At 40.3% G+C, this 27,866-nt stretch overlaps 1 protein-coding gene across 1 annotated transcript in view; it reads right to left on the reverse strand.

The window, feature by feature from the left end:
• CGNL1 (cingulin like 1) overlaps positions 1-27,866 on the reverse strand; it is an 88,691-nt gene that overhangs the window by 10,727 nt on the left and 50,098 nt on the right. The window contains exons 11-15 of the mRNA XM_029910784.1: positions 20,331-20,483; positions 19,104-19,274; positions 14,554-14,715; positions 13,355-13,444; positions 3,802-3,885 (exon numbers count right to left, since the gene is read on the reverse strand). Of these exons, the coding sequence (XP_029766644.1) occupies positions 3,802-3,885; positions 13,355-13,444; positions 14,554-14,715; positions 19,104-19,274; positions 20,331-20,483 (660 nt within the window). The remainder of the gene's footprint in view (positions 1-3,801; positions 3,886-13,354; positions 13,445-14,553; positions 14,716-19,103; positions 19,275-20,330; positions 20,484-27,866) is intronic.

Genomic DNA, 27,866 nt, shown 5'->3' on the forward strand with positions numbered 1-27,866 from the left:
TTCTACCTTTTGGCCCCCTCCATTCACTGTTCTGTACATAGGTTAATATTTCCTGCATCACATTGGAATTATTTTAATCTCCATGATAAATTGTTTTGTCTAAAATTCTAAACACCTCTATGGCCGGCTGCTGCATATATAATAAAAGGTGTCACATACGTGTGAACAGCTGTGTCCAGCACCACTGTTGTGGGCAAGGATCTGACAATGTTTCCATTCTTACTTTAAAAAGGTCTGTGATTTGGCCATGCAATTCCTTTGCAGGTGTAAATCACTCAGGCACTGCAGCTTTTTCCTTGTGGGATTGGGTCAGGCAGGTAACCCACATGGAGTTTAAGTTATGGGTACACAAAACAAAGAAGGTTCCTGGCTTGGGTGATTTTTTTCCTAAAACTGAAAACTACTTTTTAAATTAAATATTCCAGGCAGAACCTAATGTAAACTAATCACATTTGAACAGAAAAGAAAAACAAGCAAGATAACTTGTCAGAAATCAAGAAGATGAAATTCAATAAAAGACAAGTGCAAAGTAGTTCACTTGGGAAGGAAAAATCAAATGTACAACTACAAAATGGGGAACAACTGGCCAGGTGCTAGTACAGTTGAAAGGGATCTGGAGGTTATAGTGGATGATAAGTTGAACATGAGTAAACAATGTGATGCAGTTGGCTAATATCATTCTTGGGTGCAATGTTGTTGTAGCTGTATTGGTTCCAGGATGTTTGAGTGGGTGAGATAATACCCTTTATTGGATCAACTTCTGCTGGTGAAAGAGACAAGCTTTCACATTTACACAGAGCTTGAAAGCTTGTCTCCTTCACCAGAAGGAGTTGGTCCAATAAAAGATATTACCTCACCCACCTTGTCTCTTAGGTGTACTAACAGGAGCGTTGTAACTGTCCCACTATACCCGGCACTGGTGAGACCTCAGCTGGAGTACTGTGTCCAATTCCGGGAGCCATACTTTAGGAAAGATGTGGACAAATTGGAGAGAGTCCAGAGGAAAGCAACAAAAACGATAAAAGGTTTAGAAAACCTGATCTATGAGGAAAGGTTAAAAAACTAGGCTTGTTCTTCCTGAGAAAACAAGACTGAGGGGGGACCTGATAACAGTCTTCAAATATATTAATGGCTGTTATAAAGAGGACATTGATGAATTGTTCTCCATGTCCACTAAAGGTAGGACAAGACGTAATGGGCTTAAATCTGCAGCAAGGGAAATTTTTGTTAGATATTCAGAAAAAACTTTCTAACTATAAGGGCTATTAAGCTCTGGAATAGGCTTCCAAGGGAGGTTGTGGAATCCCCGTCACTGGAGGTTTTTAACAACAGGATGGACAAACCTGTCAGGGAGTGTCTGGGTTTACTTAGTCCTGCTTCAGCACAGGGAGCTAGACTTGAAAACTTCTTGAGGTCCCTTCCAGCCCTACATTTCTATGATGCTGTGATTTATCATATTTGTGGTACAATCTACAGTCTATTGTTATTTTTTCATCTCAACTATAATATGCATGATAAAATATACTGCACAGTAAACTAAAAGACAAGTCACTGTATTATAGTCATATGCCAGATCATTATATTCCAAACAATCCATAGGCGGACTCAGATACATATTAACTAACTTCAAGGAAAACAGAAGACTTTTTAACCAAAAGAAGTCCATCTAGGTTTTCAATAAGGTTTCCTTTTCCCTCCTAGGACCCGCACATTTAAAAAAGTAGATAATCAGTAGTAAGAGATAAGTCACTCAAGTTTCATTCTAAGTTTTCATGCGGTCACTAGAAACTCTCCATGGATTTATGTATCTTCTCTCACTTTAACAATCCATTACTCGCCACGTGATGCCATATGGAAATCTCTGATCTCTTAAAACACAGACTCTCTACCATCAGCAGTACAAAATAAACTTACAATTAGAAGCTATCAGAGAAACACGGTGGGTGAGGTAATCTCTTTTAAGCTTTTGAAAGCTTGTCTCTCTCACCAACAGAAGTTGGTCCAAAGAAGGATATTACCTCACCCATCTTGTCTCTCTAATATCCTGGGACTGACATAACTACAGCAACACTGCATACAACAGTTAGAAGCTATGACACTGAGTATAGTTTTATGAGTTTCAAAATACACCAATCAGCAAGAGACTGAAGTTATAATCTAGTATATTGTTTGCATGAAAAGGTACAGACACAGTGTTCATTTACGACATATGCATAATGTTTTCAAAGTTTCAACTTAGTAAATTTATGTCAGAGTTCTCTTAAAGAACCCCTCAATCATTACAAAAGAAAGTTAAAAATCAAGCAGCAGTGAGATGCTTATATGAAGAGAAGGGCAATATTGAGAAAAAAAAAAAAGTTTTGAGTTATGCTACCTCAAACTGTGAAGTCCTCAAATCTCATAAATTATAATTTACTGGACTATAGTGGGATTAATCAGTGCTGTAACTGGAGGATCTGGTGTATCAGTAGGTGGCTCTCTTTCCTTTAAACTCATTACTGAGGTGATGTCTACTATACCATTACGTTGGCATGGCTGACTCAGAGGAGTCAGCAGTGCAGGATCAGGCTCTAAAATGGGGTGAAACAGTTCCATCGCACTTTTTGTAAGACTATGGGCATGAATTTTGGAATCCTGCCCCAATCCAATTCTGGTAGTTACATTCTACCTATCTAAATACCTCTTTTATTGCAAGTGGATAAAGTATTGTTCATCTCCTTTTATCCTAAACTATCACGTGGTCCTGTTAAACAATACTTGACATGTTCGACCTCAGTGGGGGCTGTGCGTCAGCAGTTCCTAGCATATGTCTGTTTGTAAATTGATTTGTAATCCACCAGGATGAAAGGCACAATAAAAATGGAAGAAGATTAGCTGTCTGCAGGGTGAGCATGAGAACTGTTTCACAGACATTATCAAATAGTTTTAAAACACTTCCCATTGTATAAGATACAAATTTAGGCAACAGAAAGTAACAGTTCTCTTTCTATTAATTCTGTACTTTTTATTTCACAAAGAATGCTATTTTTCTGAGTATTATTATTATTTCTGCAGAAGCAAAATATCAGACCAAACTGTGACTGCTTAAAATTATTATTTTGGTAATGGTATGCAAGACTCTAAAATTGAATTTAGAGTTTGGAAGATCTCTCCCTCCAAATCTGATGAAGGTTTTAGATCTAGGTAGCTGACAGTATTTTTGACATTTTACTGCGTTTTCCCTACATTAGTCTTAAAACCAGTCAATATAATTGTTAGCTCATTTTTCTTAAACTAATACCTGTACAAAAACAATTTATAATGTCTTTCATCCCAAAACATATAGACAGACTGTATAGGGATTCCTTCCCTATCACTGAAATACTGCCATCTCTGAGATGAAAATAGGAGCTGATAAAACTACACAGCACTGTACAATACAATGGGTTAGGAAATAAAAGTGACGAATGTTGTATTTAATTGAAACTGCAGGGGAAATCAGTGATGAAGAACGTAATTACAGAGATGAAATTCAGCCAGGACAATGGGAACAATATATTTACTCCTATGAAACATGCCTTGGGATCTTTATTGACAACAAGTGGTCAGAAACTCACTTTCGTCTGTCTCTTCTAAAGATGGTAGGTACCTCAAGCTCTATAAGCTGATGTTTCGTAAACTAGTGAATCACCAGCACTACTTCCCACAGCCCTTAGATGCCACTTGAATGCATCCAATCAAGGCGCTAATCTAGCATGGCCTTGCTCAGCTTGTGAGATTTGTAGGGATCACACATTGAGGTGGTATGCCTGCAACTCTTACTTGTCTTTCCAATGAAATCTTGTCACACTCCAAATCTTGTCTTGTAGCTCTTTCTTGAAGTAGTTCATTCCTCATTTGTTCAATCTATTATAAAAAGAAAAGCCAGAAACTTCAGTTCAGTGATTCAGCATCTATATTTATCCAGAAGTATAACATTCCCTTTTCCATAAATGGCATATTGAATAGATATTACAACTATAACCCTGGACAAAAAAAGACTGACTCCATCCAAAAAGATACCTTCTATACTTCAGCTGATAAAACACCCCTATCAATAAAGAATTATTATAGGGCTATACCATTCCTCTGTTTTATCTGAGAGCTTGTTTTCACTGGAAAATCCTTGTGAAGACCAAAGAAATATAACAGCTGCTGGGACTCACACAACTTCACCCTTAGAAGAAAACCAATATGGGAGCTGTTACTGAGCTACAACCATATCAGTGCAACAAGTCAGCGATGCCCAAATTCCCTCCTGCCCCCTGCTCCTTCTGGGGTTGCCATCAAAATCATTACAAATGCCTTTGCAAGTAGTTAGTGTATGTACAGTATTTATGCTATTCGCTAGATAGTACTTAGTGTAAGGAATATCATCTAGGGGATACAATGAATACCATGGTAACACCAATCACTGCACTTGTGAAGACTTTTGTGAAGCTTTCAGTAGTGACTACTCTATTTTCTACCAGAGTCAACCCCTGCCTGCCAGTAGTGGAGGGCGGGGGGGAGGGAAGGGCAGAGTGAGGGCAGCCGGCTTCAGCAGTGTTACTGAGCATGCTCAGGCCAAGCCAAGCAGCAAATCTAGGGGGCACGTGACCCCGCATACTCCTCCCCACATCGACTCTGTTTTCTACACTACTATAGTTATGTATTAACTCAGGCTGAGTAAACATACTAACTAACTTTCACTTCAAATAAATCTGTAACATAGAGTTCTCTTACAAAAACCTTTACGTAGCCATCAGGGAATCTTACATACAAATGAAATAAACGATGTTGAGAATGTGAAGGTTAAACAAGCAGCGCACATCGAACAGTTTATCCTGGGTCACTTTCACCAAATTATCACCTTAAAAATCATATCTTTAACTAATCACATGTTGAAAAGCGGTCATTTAAGTTGTTCGTATAAGTTTTATATAAATACAAACAGTGATGTAATTGCATGCAGTTGTACGTGTTTTATCCATGTAGCATTTCACAACAGCAGAAGACATTCCTGAAAACTAAGGTCATATAAGTTACTGGACTACAAATGTTAGCATATGGCTCCATTCTGGCAACAGCTGAATAGAGTTCTTATGGAACTAATTGTTGCCTATAGGCCTGGAGGTGCAATAATATCTCGGAGGTGGTTGTTCCCCTTCTTTAAATACAGTAAACAAACATTTGCTCAGTTAAGATCTAGTGAAAGGTTGTTTTAGTACTTTTTACCCTTTTATGCTTTATGAAGATATTTTTAGGGAGGCAGTTATAAGCCAAAAACAAATTCAAGATGACACAAGAGTATCTAGGTGAACTAGGGATTTCAGAAACATCCTCAGCCTAACAGTAGGAGTAATTTTAATGCCCTCACAAAAAGGATGACTAAATAGAGTAAGGAGGGCTGTCCCTAGGAGGGTGCGGGGCCCGGGATGGAAGTGACGAACCCGTCACTTTGGAGTCCGACTGTGCCAGCCAATCGCACCGGCCGGAAGGGTCCCCCAAAGCGGTTGCTCCAATTCACTGTACCCAAGGGACGGCTCTGAGAGTGATTTGCAAAGCTTTCTTAAAGTTTGTTTTGATGCACAACTGTGTATGAGCATCATGTATATCAGCATTCCTGATCTTTAAATCCAGGGGTGCTGGAACAACTTGTACAGTGGGGGTGCTGAGAGCAATTGAACCAAACTGTAAATCCGGTATAGGATGGAAACCACTTCAAGCCAGGGGTGCAGCCACACCCCCAGCAACCCTAGTTTCAGCACCTAAGTTTACATCTATCCACGTGTTAGTATAACAGAAAAAGCTCTGTTGTCAGGGACATGAAGAAATTATTCATTCTGCTATAATTGCTTCAGTGATGCAAATAGGCACAGAAAAATAAAGCAAGATCTGAAGTAAAATAAGTGACTAATTAAAAACGCAACTGTTAACTAGAGAAAGGGTTTTTGTTCGACATTAGAACTTGTTTAATGGGCCACAATGTAGCTCCACACACTAAAGCACTATTGTGCTCTTACTGTGCTCAGAGGCCGTGACAAATGTGCACAACCATCACCAGGTCTTAAATTAGGGAAGTATTTAAAGGATGATTATTATATCGCCAAGATCATTTCTGATGCTGCTGGATGTTTCATAGTAAAAGTAGTGTCACAAAAATGAAAGGGAGAGGAGAAGAATACAGTCTGATTATAGTGGACCCCAGGCAGGAAATACACACACATTACCATAAAAAGAGGAACAACAGGATGCAAATCCTGTTGGAGGCCAGCTCCCAGCTATCTCCCTGTACTTATCATTAACAAATACACAACACTAAATGCAAAGGAAAAACAGTGCCCTGAAAAATGTGCTCTGAAAGACTACACAGCAGTTAAAATTTACTGTCGGTCTGTAGCATGCAGTGCTTTGTGCTCAGATTCTACCTTTTTAACATATATAATATATTCTAATTACATTAAAAGAATAAACTAACTGTGCAGCTAAAGGCAACAGTTATCACAGCTGGATTTAGAGAACGCTAAAAACAAAGCATTGTAAGAAGTAATAGTATCAGATTCTACAAAACTGTATTAGACATAACAGCAATTAGTGCCAGCTTTAGGATTAGAAGCAGCTGCGGAGTTTGAGGTTAGTGAAAAGTAATTTGATTTCTAATAACCTTTTAGATGCTATCACCACTGTTTACCATCTCCCACTGGGTACAGAGCCTACATTTCTTGAGCAAGGAAAAGTGGAAAAAATGTATATTAACCTACTGTACACGTCCAATTCTCAAGCAGCTGACTCAACAACAAAGACACCTAACTAAGAAAGCTAATAAAAATTGTCATCCTTCATCACTGAAAAAAACCCTTCATTTCCACATTTTCATTTACTAGCTTTGCACACCTGGTGCCAACTAGGGCGCAGGTGTACAGTAATCCATTGGGACTATTTTACTAAAAGGAAGTGAAGAACACAGCCAATGCAACTTTATCCTCCCAGATTTACTCTGCCATTGCCATGGAAACTGGTCTCACTCTCACGGTTACTGGAAACAACTCTGATATCAATAGATTCATGTTTGTATTTTTTTTGTGTGCACAAAGATTGGCGAAGCCATGTCAAATGTGTTTCCATTATGTTACAAAAACAAAGTAGCCCAAATAATTTCCTTTCTTTGCAGACAAAAATGCTGTATACTAAAATCTTTGGGCCCAATCCTCCTCCCCCTTGACTTCAAAAGGCAGCAGGACTGCTCCCTCCTCCCTCTTGTGTTTGTTAAAGTCTTTACTTTTAACATAATTAGTAGCACTTTATCACAGAGCAAAATGCAAGATGGGCCAGATCCATAACATTTGTATCCTGATCCTATGTTTCCCAATACTCAAAGCTGTTCAGATATCAGGTTTTAGTTAGGCCCAGCCATGAAAGTAATGTCTGAATGCAAAGTTCCCCAAGGTTTGGAGCTCTTTGGAAGTGGAGTTTGGATTCAGGCCTATCATTTGCTTTTCAAATTAATGAACAAACATTTTAGCTTTTGATCCTTTGAGAAACTGATACTGGTAGTGCTAGTCTATGCAGAGGACTAACCAAGATAAGATTTCTATTTTGCAGTGATGCAGTACTTTGAGCTCCAGTATTCCTTGGAGTTATTTCTGGTAACTGCATGTATTTTGCACAGGAAATGGATCTTCTCTGAAGATACAATTTGTTATATACAGGATTCATAGTATAAATTGATGGTGTGTGGTTGATCCAGTTCAGGAAAAATAAACCTCTTCAACAATCTGAAGTTACTCCAAATCAATTTTTTCTGGAGGGCTGGTATTAAGTCCATATAACTAAAGAAACGATTTTCACACACACTTATACTGACGTTGCACCCCATAAGGCTTTATGAAAATATGCTTATAAATGTATATATGACATAACTGGAATATGTTTTATGCTACATATGCCATGTAACATATCTCTACAAAGGTTATGATCTACTGAATCTATTCATCCTATTTGTATGCATGTATCATTTTTGTGTTCAAAGTTATGAATATTGGCTGTGTACTTGCTTGATTTCTAAGTAGCCTTAGTAAAGCATTCGGTCAGCTTCTTGAGAAAGGAATGTGCAAGTTAAGTGCCCAAACAAGAAGCACTTAATGGACAATGGATCTTGGAAGGCTCCAATCCACATAAGAAGTCTACTTGAGGTTGTTTAAGGTAGCCTGTGAACCAAGGCTGCTACCTGTAAGGAACTGAGTCATGCTTGGACATGTGACTTGCCCATGTGACTTCCATCTTGTAGCTGGGATTCTACACAGGGGGAGGGAGGGGTGTCCACCCACAAGAGAAAGTCTATATAAACCCCGGGGAGACCCCTCCATTTGGTCTTCAGCTGGCTCAAGAGATACCCCAAAGGATACCTGAAAGAAACTGGGACAAAGGACAATAACTACAGGGGGTGTGAGTGATTGCTGGACCCAGACTAGAAGGAGACTAGTCTGCAAAAGGAAGCTTACTGGAACACCTCTGAGGGTGAGGTTTTATCAGTATTCAGTTTTCTTACTGTATTAGGCATAGACTTGCATGTTTTATTTTATTTTGTTTGGTAATTTACTTTGTTCTGTCTGTTACTACTTGGAACCACTTAAATCCTACTTTTACCCTGTAAGCTTTATACAGGGTAAAACGGATTTATTTGGGGTTTGGACCCCATTGGGACTTGGGCATCTGAGTGTTAAAGACAGGAACACTTCTTAAGCTGCTTTCAGTTAAGCTTGCAGTTTGTGGGACGTGGTTCAGACCTGGGTCTGTGTTTGTGGCCGGCAAGCATGGCTGGCACAGCCAGGCAGGGCTCTGGAGTCCCAAGCTGGCAGGGAAAGCAGGGGCAGTAGTAGTCTTGGCACATCAGTTGGCAGCTCCAAAGGGGTTTCTGTGATCCAACCCATCACACTGATTAGTTGTATTGTGGTGCTCCCAAAGACTCTCAACTAGAGGCAGGCACCACTGCACCAGGTGCTATAGAAACACATACTAAAAGACAGTCCCTACTTGGAAGAATTTACAACCTAGAAGATAAAAGGTAGATGAAGGAAGGGGGAACAGGATACAACATATTGACTGTCACAAACATAACACTGTAAGCCTGTCAGCAGGGTAATTGTGGACAGAGGCAGGTGCGGAGGCAGGCAATATGGGGGGATGGACAAAGCAGGACACATGGGGCTGCTGGGGGAGTCACATAGACTGGGGATCAGAAGGGCGAGGGGGGGGAAGAGACTGGGGCAGGGGCACAGGAGCTAGTGGGGTGACAGCACTGAGCCAGGGACTGAATGGGAGTGAGGATGCAGGGCCACAAGGGGACAGAGGGGAGAGGGAGGCTGAGTGGAGGGTGCAGGGACACATGGGGACAGAAGGTGGGAGGTGCAAGGATACACAGGGACAGGGGCAGATGTGCCTGCCTAAATAGGAGAGGCTAGGGGTATGCCAGGGTGTGCATGGGGGAGGCTCCCCAACTCCCTAACAACCCACTCCCCCCAAAAAGAAACTGTTCCATACTTCTCATATCCACACCCAACAACCCTCCAAGTTCACTTCCAGGCTCCTTCCCAACAATTACTTCCCTCCCTTCAGGTCCTCCATTACCCTGACTCCCCCAAGCCTTTGCACTGCTTCTGAGAGGTGTGGGAAATATGTTTCTGTATTGTAGTTTAAATGAATTATTACTCAAAGTTCTGTATTAATATGCCTAGTAAGGAATCTATTTGTCAAAACACATTTCCTGAAATTTTTGTTGTTGTCTGTATTGTTACAGACATACTTGCTGACAGGTATTTTAAAATAAATTACCAAAATAATTGAAACCAGCCTGATTATATTGTATTTATTTTGACAAATGAAATATGCAGAACTTTAAAATATTGTGCACAGAATTTTTAGGCATAGAATTACCCCAGGAGTAAGATGGGCAAGCATTCCCCACTGACCTGCTGAGATCCCTCATTTCTGAACCAGAGGGGGTCACCTTGAGGGGCTACAGGGTAGTTCAGTGCTCATGCTCATTCAAATCTTTGACCTCTTTCATGAAACCAACGAGAATTGTGCCAAGTTAGTGCCACACATGGCGGAGGTTTTAGTGACCGAGATATTTGCCCACTGGGAAGTGGATAGAGATCACTTAACAAGCACATTCCCATCTTGTGTACATGCAGGCAGATTGTGACTAAAAAACAAAATTCCTGTGTATTTCAGTGCTCACACAGCAGAGTAGAAGACAGTGTGACATGCTTGCATCACATGTACCTCTGAAGTGGCAGCTAGATATTTGTTATGAATAGGTGACCTAGCTAAGAAACTGAGATTTCACTCTCTTGCAATCTTGAGTTGAGATAGGGGAGGGGGAAAAGAGAATAATCAGTGTCTTCTGCAGCCCTACTCAGATTCAGGGCAGTATTGAAATAAAAAGGGTGGTGGGATAAATTTTAATTGCAAGTGAAATTTTTGACCTGTCTAACTTGACAATGTTTATTTAAATGTTTAACTTGAGATAAAAGTTAACCAGTCATTTTAATGCGTTTTTACTATAAACTTGAATATTAGTCTTCATTATCAGTATATTAAGATAACACATTCATAATAAAAAGGACATTTACAGACCACAGATATTACCAGAACGAATCCATTATCATTTCTCACATCATTATAGATGCTTAGCAGACCCTGAAATACTCTTCAGTATTGACAACTTAGCCACTATGGCAAACTCAAAACAAAACAACCTCTGTAACTCATGCGTGAAATGAGAACTCTGGATCTCAACACAAAACCTTTTGCCTGTTATGTGACATTCTAGTTACCCATCTGTATTTTATGTTTCTATTTAGCTACTAAATTAAATTACTGAAGTGCCCACTAGTGCAGATTTGGCTAAGGTTGTTTCAGCACAGACTTGCAGCACATGCATGGACTCCAGCATTCAAAGCTTCCTAATTAAACAATGACACAACTACAAATTAATAATGCGTCCTTTACATTCTGAATCACTGCAGATAATGAGAGCATCTCATACACACCGATTCCGAGCCTGTATGATATCAGTGAAATAATGGTAAAAAGACACTACCGAAATCCAATAAGAGTCTGAGAAACCTTAGGCCCACAAATTACTAACAGGATCAGTGGAGTTTCAAGGACACACAAAAGCAATTTGAGGCTTAACTCATTTTAAGGCACTTCAGCTATCTCAATAGGAGATACTATTTCACTGAAAAGAGATGGAAAGCAGGATTTTATTGCCTGTGTCTCCCACCGAAATTGAAGCTACTCCTATCTCAACAAGTCTTTTCGTTAGAAATCAAAAGAAATTAAAATAATATTATATGTATTCCACTGAGTAGTATCTGACCCTGCAAGTAGTCTCCATGATTTCAAGGAAACTCCTCACTGAGTGAGGTACTTAAAGTAATAATCAGAGCTCTCCCTAGGGTACGACAAATCGGGGTGACTGCCCCAGGCCCTGCACTTTGGGAGGCCCCGCACTTTGTGAGGAGGCGGGTGGGGAGGTGAGGTGGGGGCTGGGCGAGCAGGGAGGAGCACCCCTCCCAACCTTCCCCTCCTCCGCAGCATCTCCTGCCCACCGGCAGGCCCCGCAAATCAGCGCCTCCCGCCGATTAACTGTTTCACCGCGTCTGGAGGTGCTGGGGGTGAAGGGAGAGGAGCAAGGGCGCAGCACGCTCAGGGGAGGGGGCGGAACTGGGCAGGGAAGAGGCGGGGCAGGGGTGGGGCCTTGGGGGAAGGAGTGGAGTGGGGACAGGGCCTAGGCGGAGCTGGGGGAAGCACCCCCCGGCAGATAGACACTCCGCGCCGATGTCCTGGGCTCTGCACCCCCCTAGGTATGGCCCTGGTAGTAGTAGTAGTAATAGTAATAATAATGCCCAGTTCTTATACAGCAATTTTCATCAGTAGATTTCAGGTGCTTTACAAGTGAGGGCAGTATCATTATCCCCATTTTACAGATCGAGAAACTGAGGCACAGAGTGTTGAAGTGATTTGCCCAAGGTTAGCCAGCAGGCCAGAGGCAGAGCTGGGAATAAGACCCAGGTCTCCTGAGTCTCAGTTCTGTGCTAGGCCACGCTGCCTTCCTCAAATGTAGCCCTCTGTCAAGATAATGGTAAGTCAATAAAAGCAACGCAATTTATTCTTACTACACCTGCTGCCATTGGCATGACATATGTAAAGGCTAGAATAGTGATTTAACTTTTTCTTGCTTTTTAGATTTTACAGGCTTAGTGTTATTTCTAAACTTTGGGGGAAATTTTCAGAATGGCTTTAACCCAGCTTTAAAAAAATTATTGTTTTGCAAAATTACATTTTTTATAACCAAGCGTTTGCATGACTAAAACTCAGACTTGTGTGCAAGCTGTATGATGTCTGTCTACCTAGTTTGTGTGCATACATGCAGTTTGTGCACACAGGTAAATTTCTTGCATGCACAAAAACCCAGACCAGGAAATATTATGCCTGCAAAAAAAATGACAGACAAACTGCATCTGGAATTTTAGAGGATTTCTTTGAAAATCTGTCCGTGTGTGTAATAAGTTGTCTCATTCATAATTCATTGCACAACTAATTCCAGTAGAATAAAGCACAGTATTGATAGGTAATCTGTTTAGGGTAAACCATAAATAAAGAGCTCTATCCCACTTTAACTACTTACCATTTTGAAACTAGCATCTAAAAATGTAATGAACACAACACCACACTGTGATATGCGTGTTGTTTGAAAAGCAGATCAGAATTTCACATATGATCTATATCTTTATAACTGGATTGACCAAAATCCAAATCTGAACAATCCAGAAGTTTGTGAAAAGTTTGAAAACTATGTAAGAATTTTGTGGTGTAAGTCAATTTCTGTTTGCTGTGTATGACAGTTTAACACAATATACTATCTGCCCCGCAGGACAGGTGTAACAAAGTGTGTGTACTGCTGAAAGAAAGATGATTTGCGGGTTAGAACACATGAACAGAAGTCAGAAGATCAAGGTTCTATCCATGGTTCTGACACAGACTTCATAGGTGAACTAGGAAACAAACTCTCGTTTCAGTTTTCCCATGTGTAAAATGCAAAATACTACTACTTATCTCAAGGGTGTTGTGAAACTAAATTCATTAATATTCATAAGAGACTAAGATATTCTTGCACTGAAAGCTCTATTGTTGTTGAACATAATTACTATCTGGCTTGCATGCAATACAATGAGCATCTAACTTGAAGACTGATATTTAATGTATTAAAGTTATTTGTGACCCTCTTCTTCCTCATCACTACACTACGGTTGGGCAAAGTAAACTTTGTTCACTGGTCAAGTACCTGTTCTCTGCACCTACTAATCCTTTCAGACAGCAAATCTGAATTGTTTCTTTCTTCATCAAGCTCCAGTTCCAACTGGGACAGCTTGTCCTAAATGAAAAAACAAAAGTAGTTCAATGGATTAGTCCTTCATCCGCTTTACAATGCTACTGAGCATTTCTCTCTAGGACTGCAAGGGCTCGACTTGTCTGAAAACACACACACACACACACGTAACATGGCAGAAAGGTGTTTGAAAAGTGCAGCCCCTGTGACAATTTGCAGAGAACTCAGGAAAAAGTATCTCTATTGGACTAGAAAAGCCTACAAGAGTTTAATAGCCTGTTTGCTATTAACTTCTTTATTAAAAAAAAAAAAACTTCAGTGTAACTTCAGAACATAGCTTTCTTCAGTGCAGTTCAACAGCTAGCTTCCAGTTTGAACATGATTTCCCTTTTCACTGCAGTAACAAATTGAATAAACTGAAAAAAGTGTCTGAGAAATTCCATTGGGAAGGTACTTTGCAAGCCTATTACAAGGTGACTTATAATTTCCAATTACCTATTATTAAATATTCATTGGTCAGGGACACTTACAGTAATTCCATGAGCATAAAAAATTGCAGATATATAATATAAAATAAACAATTTAACAACAATATTTCCAGAAATACCCTAGTGGTGCTACAACAGAGGGTTTTCTTTAGAAATTAATTTTAATTTGTTCACAGCTATAAAAAGAGGCCATTTATAAAAGCAAGACAAGGGCCTAATTCAGTGCCCATTGAAGATACTGCAAAGACTCCCACTGATTCCATTGGGAGTGGTTCAGGTTTTAAGTGTCTAGGAGTTAAAACTTTCTGATTTTTGTGCCTGATGAATTGAAGGAGAACGACAGGGGTAACTGGTCAGAACTTCCATTTGTCACATGAGAAAAAGAAAGGAAAGTATTGAAAGAGCTCTCAAAATAACTACCATTCAGAACATAATATGCCCTATTAGATGTGCTGAATGCTCACCTTTGGGAGATGCTAAAATAGTTCTTGCATTACCACTGCCCTAACGTCGATTTTTCCATCAGATGAGAAGAAATTATGTTGTTGCTTCCAAGGCACAACCACAGTAAAAAAATTAAGTGTTTCCAATCATCTCTAGCAAAAAATGTACTATACATAAGCACCGAGTATCCAAAGGACCCCCCCATCCAAAAGCTCCTTTTACCTCCATTAGTTTCATTTGTCTTGCCCGATCACTTTTCAAGTGATTTTTGGCTTCCAGTTCATATTCCAAGCCTTTCACAGTTTGTTCCAGCAGCTGAGTTTTTGTAATTGCCTCATCCTGGGCTCTCTGGTGGTCCCGTAAATCCTCTTCCATAAGACGCATCTGAAACAAGAAGGCAGGTGGCACAATTTATAATACATTTCTTTGTAACAGTAATGTCAGTAAATGGGCTACACTTCTGCTAAGACTTTAAAAACAAGTTATTAAAAACCAGGCTGAGAGGAAGTAGGTAGTATTATGTGCGTATTAGAGTCATTTTTATTTCATCCACAAGATGGCACCAAGTAAATAACTTTGGATCAGAGTTCTCAGATATGAAAATAACCTTCAGCGTAGAGGTTTCACTGTAGTAATAATACAAACTGGATTTTTTACTTAATTATCTTTTTCTTAGCCAATTGTCCTACAGCTTTGTGGATGATTACAGCTTTGGTAATTATTTCCATCAGGTTTATTTGCTTTTCATACCATCACTACAGTTTATTGATGCTTTCTTATGCCCCTTGCTCTGGCACTAAGACACTTTGATGACAATATTACATTTATGGTATAATTGCTATTGTATATATTAAACTATAGCCCCATACATATATAGTAGGAGGTACATCTCTTGAGGAGGAGGGTTTTCTCTCCTAACCGTGTTCTGTGTTTCATTACATTCTCTCACTCAAGCTTACACAGTCCCATTAAAAGGTATAGTTAGCATGAAGCTCTTAGTTTTTGTGCTGCGATGAGGCACTCTGATTAATTTGTTAGGTGTTATATACCTTTGAGTGCACAAACTCCTATCACATGATCTGAGTTTCACTTTCAGTTCTCCCTCACGTTACTTATATAAGAAGTACCCAGCTCAGTGATGGAGCATTACCAGGTTATAGATTATTTACAGAGCTATTTTCAAGTGAGAGAAGGCTGGATAATTACAGGCCATACATTATACTGCGCTACTAAGATAGTTATCTGCATACCAATAGGAAGCATTCAATATACAGTGTGCTATATGCCAGTGTGTGACACTAAGCACCCCTGTATTCACATCCAACACACGATTGTAATAATTTTTGTACAAAATATGCCTTGTGAGGTATCCTTTGAAAACTCATGACTTGCTGGTCAATAATATCATGGTGAAATATATGTAGCAACATTATAAGTAAAGTTATGAAATCTCCCTGTGTGATGTTATTAGCACATGTTCAAAACCAGACGGCCCTGCCTAGGCAAAAGTTGTCAAACAGGCCTATCCTAAACAAAGGAATGTGTGTTCACCTCAATTTACATATAGGTAGTAAACAGGGCTGGCAAGAGAGCAGGGGGAGGAGATGGCAGGAAACAGAACAATTTAGATTTCAGTAGACACACCTGGCGGAAGAAAGAGCATGGAGCCTCCTTCACCTGTGACATTCTTTACTACTTGAATAAACTACTTTGAAGGGTAACCTGCAGAAGAATCCACTTCAAAGGTTCACTGGACTATAAAAGAAAGGGGCAAGAACCCCAAGTTCTCTCTCTTTCACCTAAGACAACAAAGGCACCAGCATATTTGAGCCTCTGAGAGAGATCCTGACTGAGGAAAGGGTCAGTCATCATGATCCTGGGAGACTGTGGTGAGAAAAGCCATCTTGAACAAAGCCTTGAACCAAAACTTGCTAGATTAAGTTTTGGACTTTTAGATGCACGTTTTCACTTTTATTTGCTTGTAACCATTTGTAACTACTCCTTATGTTTGAAGTCATTTAAAATCCTATCTTCTTGTGTTAATAAATGGTGTTTTATTTTTTAAATCAATCCAGTGTTGTGTTTAAACTGAACTTTTTGGTAACTTCAGTTAAAGTAACAAACCGTTGAATATTGACTCCATACAGGAGAAATGAACATTAATATCTGAACTGTCCAGGAGCGGGCTGGCTATTGCAGAATTTTGGAAAATTCGAGACAGGGAGTGTGTTGGTTGGTGTGTTGCTGACGGGATGCTGGAATCAGACCTGCTGGACCAGGGCTGCAACTATACATAGACCTACACGCTGGAAGACCGTTTGTGAGCAGCCCAGGTTAGGAGCTTCAACAGCAAAACATTGTGAGGCACCCAAGATTATGAAGCAGGCAGTGACAACCTCTCACTGGTCTGGATTGCACCCTGGAATGTGACAGTGTTTCAAATTATACTGGACTGACATCCCTAGAATCCAATGTCTTATGTCTCCAACTACAGCATGGGCAACAGTAATGAATAATTCTCATACTGCCCTACCCGCATACCTCAAAACTGATTTGGAGGACCACTAATACGAGCAAGAGGATAATTTAGTTTCCATGCTCATTCAGTCCTCAGCCTTTCTGATGAGACTCTCAAAAAGGATGCCAAGTGCTATATGAATTCTTGTCTACAAGGAACTGAATGGCCAACACACCTATTTCACTGAATGAAAACGGTGATCATGAAGGCTTATTTGTACTTCTCACTCAACATGAGAGAGAGAGAGAGAGAGAGAGAGAGAGAAACACATTTGATTGTTCTGAAGTTTGTTTTATTTTAATATAAAACCTATTATATGGATGCTTCTTCTGAGAGGAGCTTCTCCTGTAATTTCAGGATTATGCTGTATCTTGTGCAGCTAGCTATACAATAAAACATTTCATGCCCTAACAATTTACACACTCACTTATAGAAATATAATGCAGCACTCTACAGTCAAAGTCTATAGCAACACAGTTTAAAACAAAATTACCACAGTCTTTTTGTAGAATAATATTGGGTTGGGTTTTTTGTTTGGGGGCCTGGAGTTTTTTTAACATAAGATTGTGTGGACTGCTTGCAGTTATAAAAAGAGTTTCAGTAATAGTTATAACCAACATGCGAGTAACAAATAAACACAGTATCTTTCAGTACAGATACTGATTGCTTTGAAGAGTTTATTCCAAGTTACATTGATGATCTCACTATCCTACTCTCTATCTTCCAAATTTCATTATGACTCTTCAGTTCTTTACATAAACCACGCTTCGCTGAGTGGAAATAATATGGAAGGAAAGGAGAGAAGAATGTACAGCAATCCTTCAAACTAACCTTTTTGTGTTATATTTTTTCTATTAACTTACACTCTACTTCAGAGGTGGGCAAACTATGACCCGCGGGACTCTCCTGCCCGGCCCCTGAGCTCCTGCCCTGGGAGGCGCGCCCCTGGCTCCTCCCCTGCTGTTCCCCTTCCCCCGCAGCCTCAGCTTGCTCCGCCGCCGGCGCAATGCTCTGGGCGGCAGAGCTGCAAGCTCCTGGGGCAGCGCAGCTGCAGAGCCTGGCCTGACCTGGTGCTCTGTGCTGCGCGGTGGCGTGGCTGGCTCCAGCTGGGCGGTGCGGCTGCCTGTCCTGGTGCTCTGGGCGGCGCAGCTGTAGCGCCACCAGCCACCGGTGCTCCAGGCAGTGTGGTAAGGGGGCAGGGAGCAGGGGGGGTTGGATAGAGGGCAGGGGAGTTCGGGGTGGTGGTCAGGGGGCGTGGGTGTGGATGGGGTCGGGGCAGTCAGAGGGTGGAGAACAGGGGGGTTGAATGGGGGCAGGAGTCCCCAGGGGGCAGTCAGGAAGGAGCAGGGGTTGGATGGGGTGGTGGGGGGCAGTCAGTCAGAGACAGGGGTCCCGGGGGCTGACAGGGAACAGGGGGGGTTGGATGGGGCAGGAGTCCCGGGGGGGCCGTCAGGGGGTGAGAAGCAGGAAGGGTCAGATAGGGGGCAGGGCCGGGCCCCACCTGGCTGTTTGGGGAGGCACAGCCTCCGCTAACAGGCCCTTCATACAGTTTTGGAAACCCAATGCAGCCCTCAGGCCAAAAAGTTTGCCCTGCTCTAGTTCAACAAAGAGAACGAGAAACAAAGGAGAAGTTCTGGCCTGGAAGCTCAAATTATTAAAATATATTTTATATACTGAGGACATCCATAGACCGTTTATTCTCAAAGGTTTTCCAAATAACGAAGAACTGTATTTAGAACTTTAAAGAGGCCGGACTAATTTTATGGTATTTACATACTAAAAAGACAGACTTCAAGGCTGTGGCTGATTCTGGGCTGCACAAATAGCTTTGTCATTTAAATCTGAAACATCTCAAACATCCATGACAATTACTTTAAAAAGCTAAAGCCAGGCTGTGTTGTTGTATTTTTAAAAAAATAATAGATCCCCATCTTCTTCTGATTCAAGGCTATTTCAAAATTCTCAACTCTCCCTTCAGCAATCAATATTAAAAGAGCAAAAGAACTTCAGCAGAAACTTTATCATATCATTTTGATAAATTCATCAAACACACTTTGCATTTATCTATTGTATCCAGTAAACCCCATTGCCCTTGTAGAAGTACCACCTTGATGATCGTCGTGGAGAATCAAACATAAAAGCATGGTGATTAAGTGCACAAGAGCATGATAGCAAAGATTCTTTGTCCTGAAAATTGTCTGAGGAGGATTCTAGGTCAAAGGTTAAACATGTCATTCAATTTATGAGCCAGTACCTCATCCTGCATTTTCATGGTTGTCAGGTGTGATTTTTCTAACTCAAGATTTTTGTCTTTTAATTGTCTCTGCATTTCTGCAAGTTCCTTGCGATTTTTCTCCTTGTACTCATCAAGCTGGTTCTGAAGCTCCAGAGTGGATGACCGGGACACTTCTACAATTTCAGCCATCTGGCAAAAAACAAACAAACAAACAAACACGTAAAATTCCCCACGAGTAAAGCAATGCTAGAAGGGAATCTGTCTTCATTAGTACTACAGAAGAATATTTTTCTTCCTAACTGCAGTCTCTCCTATGTTACATTAGGAACATAATTCACTGTGTAGAGAACATTTTCAAAATGGTGTATATGTCCAGCTGAATTTCTATGCACCAGTTTGAAAATATGCAACTCTAAAATTGTGTTTCTAAAATGTGTGGCAATACATATCCCAGACCATCCTATTTCTGCCAGCAGCATTTACATGTGGCTTGTATTTAAACCTGTACAAATTAGAATTTATTCTATGAAGCCCTCACTGAATACTTTATCATACCAAAACTAAGCTGTGTGCTCACACATAGATGGCAAAACTAATACAACAATGCTGCAGCTGGAGAAATCAGCTGCAAGTCACTGCAGTCGAGCTGATGGTTGTGCTGAGCAATGACTGACTTAGGGCAGGTCTTCACTACCCACCGGATCGTCGGGTAGGGATCGATCTATTGGGGATCGATTTATCGCGTCTCGTCTTGACACGGATAAATCGATCCCCGAACGCGCTCCCTGTTGATTCCGGAACTCCAGCTCGCAAGAGGTGGAAGCGGAGTCGACGGGGGAGCGGCAGCGGTCGACTCGCCGCCGTCCTCACGGCCAGGTAAGTCGACCTAAGATACTAAGATATTCGCATAGCTGAAGTCGGCGTATCTTAGGACGACCCCCCCCACCCAATGTAGACCAGGGCTGAGTCTGTTGTACATAATGGAAGAGAGCTCAAATATGGCATCTTATTTTAACAAAACAGGAGTGTTTTACCATGGTATTTTCAGATTGCACAGTACCAACTACTGTTCCAGTCCAGAAAGCTTTTATTGATAGTCACCAGGTCAAATACACTAACAGCAAAGTTCACATTTCACTTTCATTTACACTGCTTTTAAGCTCTTTTCTTTGTAGTTTGGCAGTTTATTTGCTTTTTTCCATTAGATATCTTATGTCCTGCAGCCTCTTTTAACTGCAACCTTACCTCCTTGTGTAACTTCTCAATAGTCTTGTCTAGTTGCCATCGCTCATTTTCCATTTCATTCTTTATCCTCTTTAATTGTTCCTTCTGGTTAGTTTCATCTTTTAACTGTTCAGTTAACTGTTGCTGTTCCTGAATAACCTGATTGAATTTTTTCTGCATTGGATGGAAAAGTTACACTATAAAACACGACAGCCATAACTCTCTGAGAAGTCAAAGGAATTTAATGTAATATACTAACATGTCCCATGAAGCAACAACAATAAAAATCATAATAATACGCTGTAACACAAAATCAAAAGGAAGAAAGTTGCTGAGTCAAGCTTTGACAGTCAGAATATGACAAATAAAACATACAGCCATGTAATATTTACTTATAAATGTCGACAAGTTCCTGAAACGCTGCAGAATTCTGAGGACCTATGACTGTCTGTCTTGTTGGCTCTATTACATGCAACGTCCATAGTCAGCTGAAGTTGCACAGTGCCCAGCAAATTTTACCTTCTGCCAGAGAATTCAATATTTTATTTCAGGTTTCATATTTCCTTTGTTGTTCTTGTTTATTCGATTTCAAAGTCTCTAAATAATATACTCTTTCACCTTCATTTGCTCTGCCTTTTCTTTCCTCAGCATTCAAGAAATGTGTTTGAATTGATTTAATAAAACAAAAGTATTCTTCAAAAAAGGAGTGAAAAGAACTGCTTAGTTATTAATGTTTTAAATTATATTTCCATAACACCCAAAAGCCCCAATCAGGAATAGACGTCATTGTCTTAAGCACTGTACAAACAGAAATAGACAGGGGTCCCTCTCCTGAACAGCTTGCCAGGTTAAATAACCCCTTCATCAAAGCATTTTATGTTACTGTTGAAGCCAGGCCTCTCTTTATGCATTAAGGATCACCCAGTTTTAAATGAGATGCAGAGCTGTACTGTATAGTCACATAGTGGGCTAAGAGCTCCAAAACACCAAATATGCATAAAGACCAACGAAGATGTACAAGAAATTCACCACTTCAGTCAGAAGTGCTTGTTCAGTATCTTCAGCCGTATATTCTATGCCTAATAAAAAGCCACACTGGGCACAAAATTATCAGTGACACAAAGCTAAGAGCTTGCATCCATTTTTCACTGGCTGTCTATATAAGATGAAGGGATTGATTTTAAGTTGCTCCTGTTTGATGTTTAAAGACATTAATAGAGGTGAGGGGAGCCTAACTATATTTTGAGACCATGAGTCTCATGTGGGTGGGTTTCAACTCTTTGGGGTCCCCCCCTTTAGAATTCCACCAGAGGATCATGGCAGCTTTGGCCATGGTGGCCCCCAAGACAAGGAACCAGCCTTCCTTAGAGAATCCTCCTTAGTCCTTCCATTGACACTTCAACACATCTGAAAACTTTACTTCTTCAGAGGCATTTTCAGTTTTAACCATTGTGGCTCACTGTTAATAACCTTCTCTCTTCTTTTCTTACTGTCATGCCATTTGGCTTTTCTAAAAGTTTGCTATCAGGTTTAAATAGGGCTTACTTTTATCAAAGTGAAGATTAACTGAAATGTTTCGATTACATTAAAAAAAACAAATTCAACAATAACGACACAATTTAGTGATTAATCCCCTGAAGCATGTGCAACACAAATATTGCAGCATGTGCTAGTGCATGCAGGAGAAACTGAAATCAACTAAAAACAGATGATACAGAAAAGTGAAACCAACTCGTCTCTCTTAATTGCCCAAACTGGGAGAAATGTAAATATGAAGCAAACAGCATTAATAGTGAAAAGCAATTTAGATTTTAAGAGTCACTTTTTAAAATCTATGCTCAAAAGACCTGGGTTCTATTCCCAGTTCTGCAGTTGGCCTTCTGGATGAATTTAGGTACATCATTTCACCTTTTTGTTCCTCAGTTCCCACAGCTGGGGGGAAAACGTGCTGCGCTCGTGATACTGACGTCCTTTTGTAAAACTTTGAGCTCAATGGATGAAATGTGCTATAAAAGGGCTAAGAATTAAATATCTGCAAAATAAATAGATTTTTTTCCCAATGTACAAGTTTTTACTTGACAGTGTCTTTTTAATATTATATCTGGCATATATGTGGTTTGCTTTATTATGTTTGAAAATATATTTTAAAGCATTTGTGAGCACTTCCATGGGCATTTTATAATTAAAACCCTAATTACAGCTGCAGTTTGCATATAGGACAAGAAAAGAGAGTGTCAAATGCTTTAAAAAATGATCTCTCCTTTGAGGTCCTTTACATCCCTTACAATTCCGTACGTTGGTGTTTATCACATATGAACACAGAAATCTCTAATATGTGTGTTGAAGTTCCAGGCAGATGCCTAAACAATGCACAGTGATAAAGCATTGTCATCTAAGAGCTATTAAATGCTGTTCAGCAATAGTCCAGTCTAGCTGGCACCATAGAATTTAAAGAATCCTGAAAAGGTTTATTTTAGCACTGTAGTGCTAAAAGCTGGGGAATCACTAGGTCCATGCTAATGTGCCATCTTCCAACAGGCCATCAAAATCTCAGATACCTCCACCCTATCAGTCTTTCACAAATCATTTTTGTGATGTTGCACCCCATAACGCTTTATGGAAGTATGCTTATGAATGTAAATATGACATAACTGGAATATGTTTTATGCTACATATGCCATGTAACAGATCTCTACAAAGGTTATGATCTACTGAATATATTCATCCCATTTGTATGCATGTATCATTTTTGTATTCGAAGTTATGAATATTGGCTGTGTACTTGTTTGATTTTAAGTAGCCTTAGTAAGGCATTTGGTCAGCTTCTTTAGAAAGGAATTTGCAAGTTAAGTGCCCAATCAAAAAACACTTAACGGACAATGGATCTTGGAAGATTCCAATCCACATAAGAAGTCTACCTGAGGACGTTCAAGGTAGCATGTGAACAATGGCTGCCACTTGTAAGGAAATGAGTCACGCATGGACATGTGACTTGCCCATGTGACTCCAAAAACTCAATCTTGTAGCTGGGATTCTATACAAGGGGCGGGAGGGGTCTCCACCCAAAAGAGAAAGTCTATATAAAGTCCTAGGAGACCCCTCTGTTTGGCCTTCAGCTGGCTCAAGAGATAGCCTCTCCACCCCCAAAGGATACCTGAAAGAAACTGGAACAAAGGACAGTAACCACAGGGGTGTGAGTGATTGCTGGACCCAGACTAGAAGGAGGCTAGTCTGTAAAAGAAGTTTACTGGAACATCTCTGAGGGTGAGATTTCACCTGTAATCACTTTCTTACTGTATTAGGTTTAGACTTGCGTGTTTTATTTTATTTTGCTTGGTAATTAACTTTGTTCTGTCTGTTATTACTTGGAACAACTTAAATACTACTTTTTGTATTTAATAAAATCACTTTTTACATATTAATTAACCCAGAGTATGTATTAATACCTGGGGCAGGGGGCACAAACAACTGTGTATATCTCTCTATCAGTGTTATAGAGGGCGAACAATTTATGAGTTTACCCTGTATAAGCTTTATATAGGGTAAAACGGATTTATTTGGGGTTTGAACCCCATTGGGAGCTGGGCATCTGAGTGTTGGAGAAAGGAACACTTCTTAAACTGTTTTCAGTTAAGCCTGCAGCTTTTTGGGGACGTTGTTCAGACCTGAGTCTAGGTTTGCAGCAGGCTAGCGTGTCTGGCTCAAACAGGCAAGGTTCTGGAGACCCAAGGTGGCAGGGAAAATGGGCTCAGGGGTAGTCTCAGCACACCAGGTGGCAGTTCCCAAGGGGTTTTCTGTGACCCAACCCATCACAATTTTATGTTACAGTCTGTTTACACATGCTTGAGAAACAAACCCCACAGACACAGATCAATGAACAATACAGTGGCAGAATGGTGGTGCCAATGGAAGCTGTTCTATGCCTGCAGTGTGCTGAAGGGGGGGTGGGAACATAGTAGGAAATCTGGTCAGTTTCTCAACTTCAGAATTATCAGCAGAAATCAGAATTCTTTTTACCAGCACCAGTTATTTTAGATGTGAATATATTCTGTTGTTTATGGGAGCTTAGGGGCACATGTCACATTACTGGACTGCAACACATTTGGTCAACTATTGTGTCATACAAATTTTTGCCTGGTGTTCAGATACGTGGCAGTCTAGAAGAATGGTAATAGCAAATAGAGCCTTTTTTCTACTTATTGTATTGGGCCATACGCTAACATCCTGAAATGAAAAAGAGTATAATTCCATATACCTGTCTCTCTTCTCTTTTTCACTTGTTACCTTTTGCTGTTCATGACCAAGGATATGTCCACACAAGCAGCGCTACAGGGCACAGTGCTGCAGCTATGCCACTGTAGTACTGCAGCACAGTTGCTTCAGCAACAGAACGGGTTTTTCCTCACTGTAGTAAGTCCATCCCTTCGAGAGGCAGTCGCTAGGGTGATGGAAAAATTATTCCATCAACCTAACTGAGCCTACAATGGGAGTTAGGATGTGAAATTTTTCAAGGGAAAACTTTGTTTTTGCTGAAATTTTCCTTTGGGAAAGAGACAAAATATTTCATTTTGAGTCAGTTCAACATTAAATTGTATTTCCATGTGGTGCCACAATGCCTCATGGGAGTAGTAGTTTGGGTACTTCATGTCCCTATTCTCCCCTATGGACTGGGCTCTTTTGCCAGATTACATCTTCCATGATACACCCCTGTCTTCTCTCTGACTCAGCCACATGGTGTGTCACAGGAATCACATGACTACAAGTGCACCATGGGAGATAATAGTCCTACCAGGGACCCCAGCCCATAGGAGAGAATGGGGGCCAAAGGGACCCAAACTACAACTCTCATGAGGTACTGTGGCACCTTAGTACACACAGATTAATACTTAAACATTTTAATTCAGTTCAACAAACTAAAAAAAAACATTTTGATTTGGGAATGTCAAAATGTTTCGTTCCAATCAAAAATTTTAAAACAAAGTGTTTCTAAATTTCCATTTTTTTTAAAAGAACTTTTAGTTCTGTGAAAAGTTTTGTTATTTCAATGTTGTATCCCAATTCAGGATGAAAACAAATGGCAAAATATTGGAATTTCCCAAAGGGCGAAAATTCCAATTTTCACTCAACTAACAACAAACTGGAATAGTTACTTCTGGAATGCCTCTGCAGACTATTCAGTCCACACTTCATTAAACAGGAAGAACTAATGACCTGTCAGGATTGCTTTTACGTCATATACACCAAATCCCTAGTCTTTAAAGGGCACACTAACTGCCCTATGTTGGAGTCTTGCTAGGACTTGGTTTTCTTGGTCTGTAGCTACCAAAACATAGAAAAACTACACTAACAGTCTCTCCACTTAACTTAGGGCCAGACATAGTCTAAGGGGTTGAAAAGGAAGGAGAAAAGACCACAGCAACTCTCCTCTTCCATCTACCTGTCTGTTGCGTGGATGGGGAGAAAGGTTGAAGAGAACTAACTGTACCTAATAAAAGGTTCTAGCTGTGAGTATACAGCCTCTGCTCTAATGGTGCTCTCTCTTCAGCAATATGGCTCTACACTTGGCCCCCTGCAGGGCTGTCACTAAATGGTACAAACTAGCTCTTAGGGAGAAAACCTGCCTTATAAAGTTTGATACAAAATATAGTCACTTTAAAAAGGGGAACTATCTTTCCTATAATGTGTCCCCAAATTTAACAGATCTGGTAGCAATATTTCAGCAGATGTTTTCTCATTGGTTGTCATAAAAACTATTTGTGAGTGGGAGAGTATAAACACAGTTTGTACTATGCAGTATTCACTAAGTATGTCCACCACACATGATTTTACAGCACTGCTTCCAAAGATTAACACATTTATAATACTCTGAGACCTTTTAGCCATAAAAGGTCAAACTTCAAAACAAGAACGCACAATTTCAGATACACAAATATATTTTAAATGTAACAGAAGTACTACTATTACTAGCGCTGAGGATGTGAATATTTTGAACTTTGGTTTCATTCTGAATTACTACTGAACATCCAAATGAATAAATAGCTCAGGGTATGTCTACACTGCCCACGTTACAGTGCAGTTGCGGCAGTGCTGTGACATGGGCAGTGTAGACACACTTTATCCCCGGGGGAGAGCTCACCCGGCGATAAAAAAAAACAACCCACCCTGAACAAGGGGTGGTAGCTTTATCGCCGGGAATGCAGCTTCTGGCGATAAAGCGCTGTCTATACCGGTGCTTTTCAGCGCTAAAACTTTTGTCGTTCAGGGGGGTGTTTTTTCACACCCCTGAACAACTAAAGTTTTAGTGCTGAAAGTAGCAGTGTAGAGATAGGCTCAGTCTAGCATGTACACTTTATAAGACTTCAGTATTTGACAGTTAGGAATGCTCTGTAGTACACGTAGGGACTTGTCACCACTGCAGTTGCTCAAGTTACAGTTTGAGCTATTACCCCAAATGTGAGTCCCGTCCACACACACAAGCCCTTAATTTAAATGTGGTGGTGTTTTTATCTCAAATTGGCTGGCCCTCCAGGGGTATAGGCTACAGCTCGAGTTAATAACTCATCAGCTGCTAACACAATTACTCTGTGTAGCTCAATTAATATTTCACAGTGTAGCTGCTCTCACTCAAGCTAGGCTAACACTAGAAAAGTAACCTGAGTTATCTACACACTGCAGTGTTAACTTGAGGTGACAAGAACTTTACATGTTTTTCCATCCACAACCAAAGGGCCAAAGTCTGATCCCTTAGAAGTCAGTGGCACAACTTCCGTTGACTTGAGCAGGATCAGTTGTTCGCCTGAAGTATTGTATGCATGACGCTATATGTTGCAATGTTGGCAAAGGATTTAGAACAATTAGTGTCTGTTGTTTTTTTTAATAGCCTATGAGTTCTGTGATGAAGGTGGGTAATGGAAAGAATAAGCAGCTTTCTTTGAGATAGCTCTCAGGAAACTCCTAGAAGTTCCTGTTCTCAGGAACTGCATAAGACCCTGGGGAAATTTTGGCATGTGTTTTGCTTCTAAAATGCTGGAATACAGAAAAGTGGTTAAGAAACAAAAGCCATACTACAGAGGTTAGCACAAAAAAAAAAATCACTATTTGTCTGAGCTTCCGTAGCTGAAAACTGCAATAAGCTCACATCATTCTAGCTATTGGAGTCTACATTGAATGAAGCTATTCCAACTACCCACAATAACCACTTTGAACTGTCTTGCAGCTTTAACCATTTTGAGTATGAATCTGGGAAGGAGAAGCATTGCATTTTGCTGTGTTTACTGTAATGGTTACAGCTTTATTCAGTAGATTTCTATTGGTTCTTGATGTGTTACTCCATTGTTAGTTATTTGTATTGTAAAAGCACAGAATCAGGAATTAGGACCCCATTGTTCCAGGCACTATACACACACACAAAAAAAGAAATTGTTCCTGCCCCCAAAAGCTTACTATAAGATTCATTTCACATTATTAATATTTTCTCTTTAGCAATAGGCTACAGCTTAAGTGATGTAGAAAAGAATGTAAATTAAAGACCTGTTCACAATGGAGCACCAAACCATG

Source organism: Terrapene carolina, unplaced genomic scaffold (assembly GCF_002925995.2).
Source record: "Terrapene carolina triunguis isolate 2854851 unplaced genomic scaffold, T_m_triunguis-2.0 Scaffold67, whole genome shotgun sequence".
NCBI lineage: Eukaryota > Metazoa > Chordata > Testudines > Emydidae > Terrapene > Terrapene triunguis.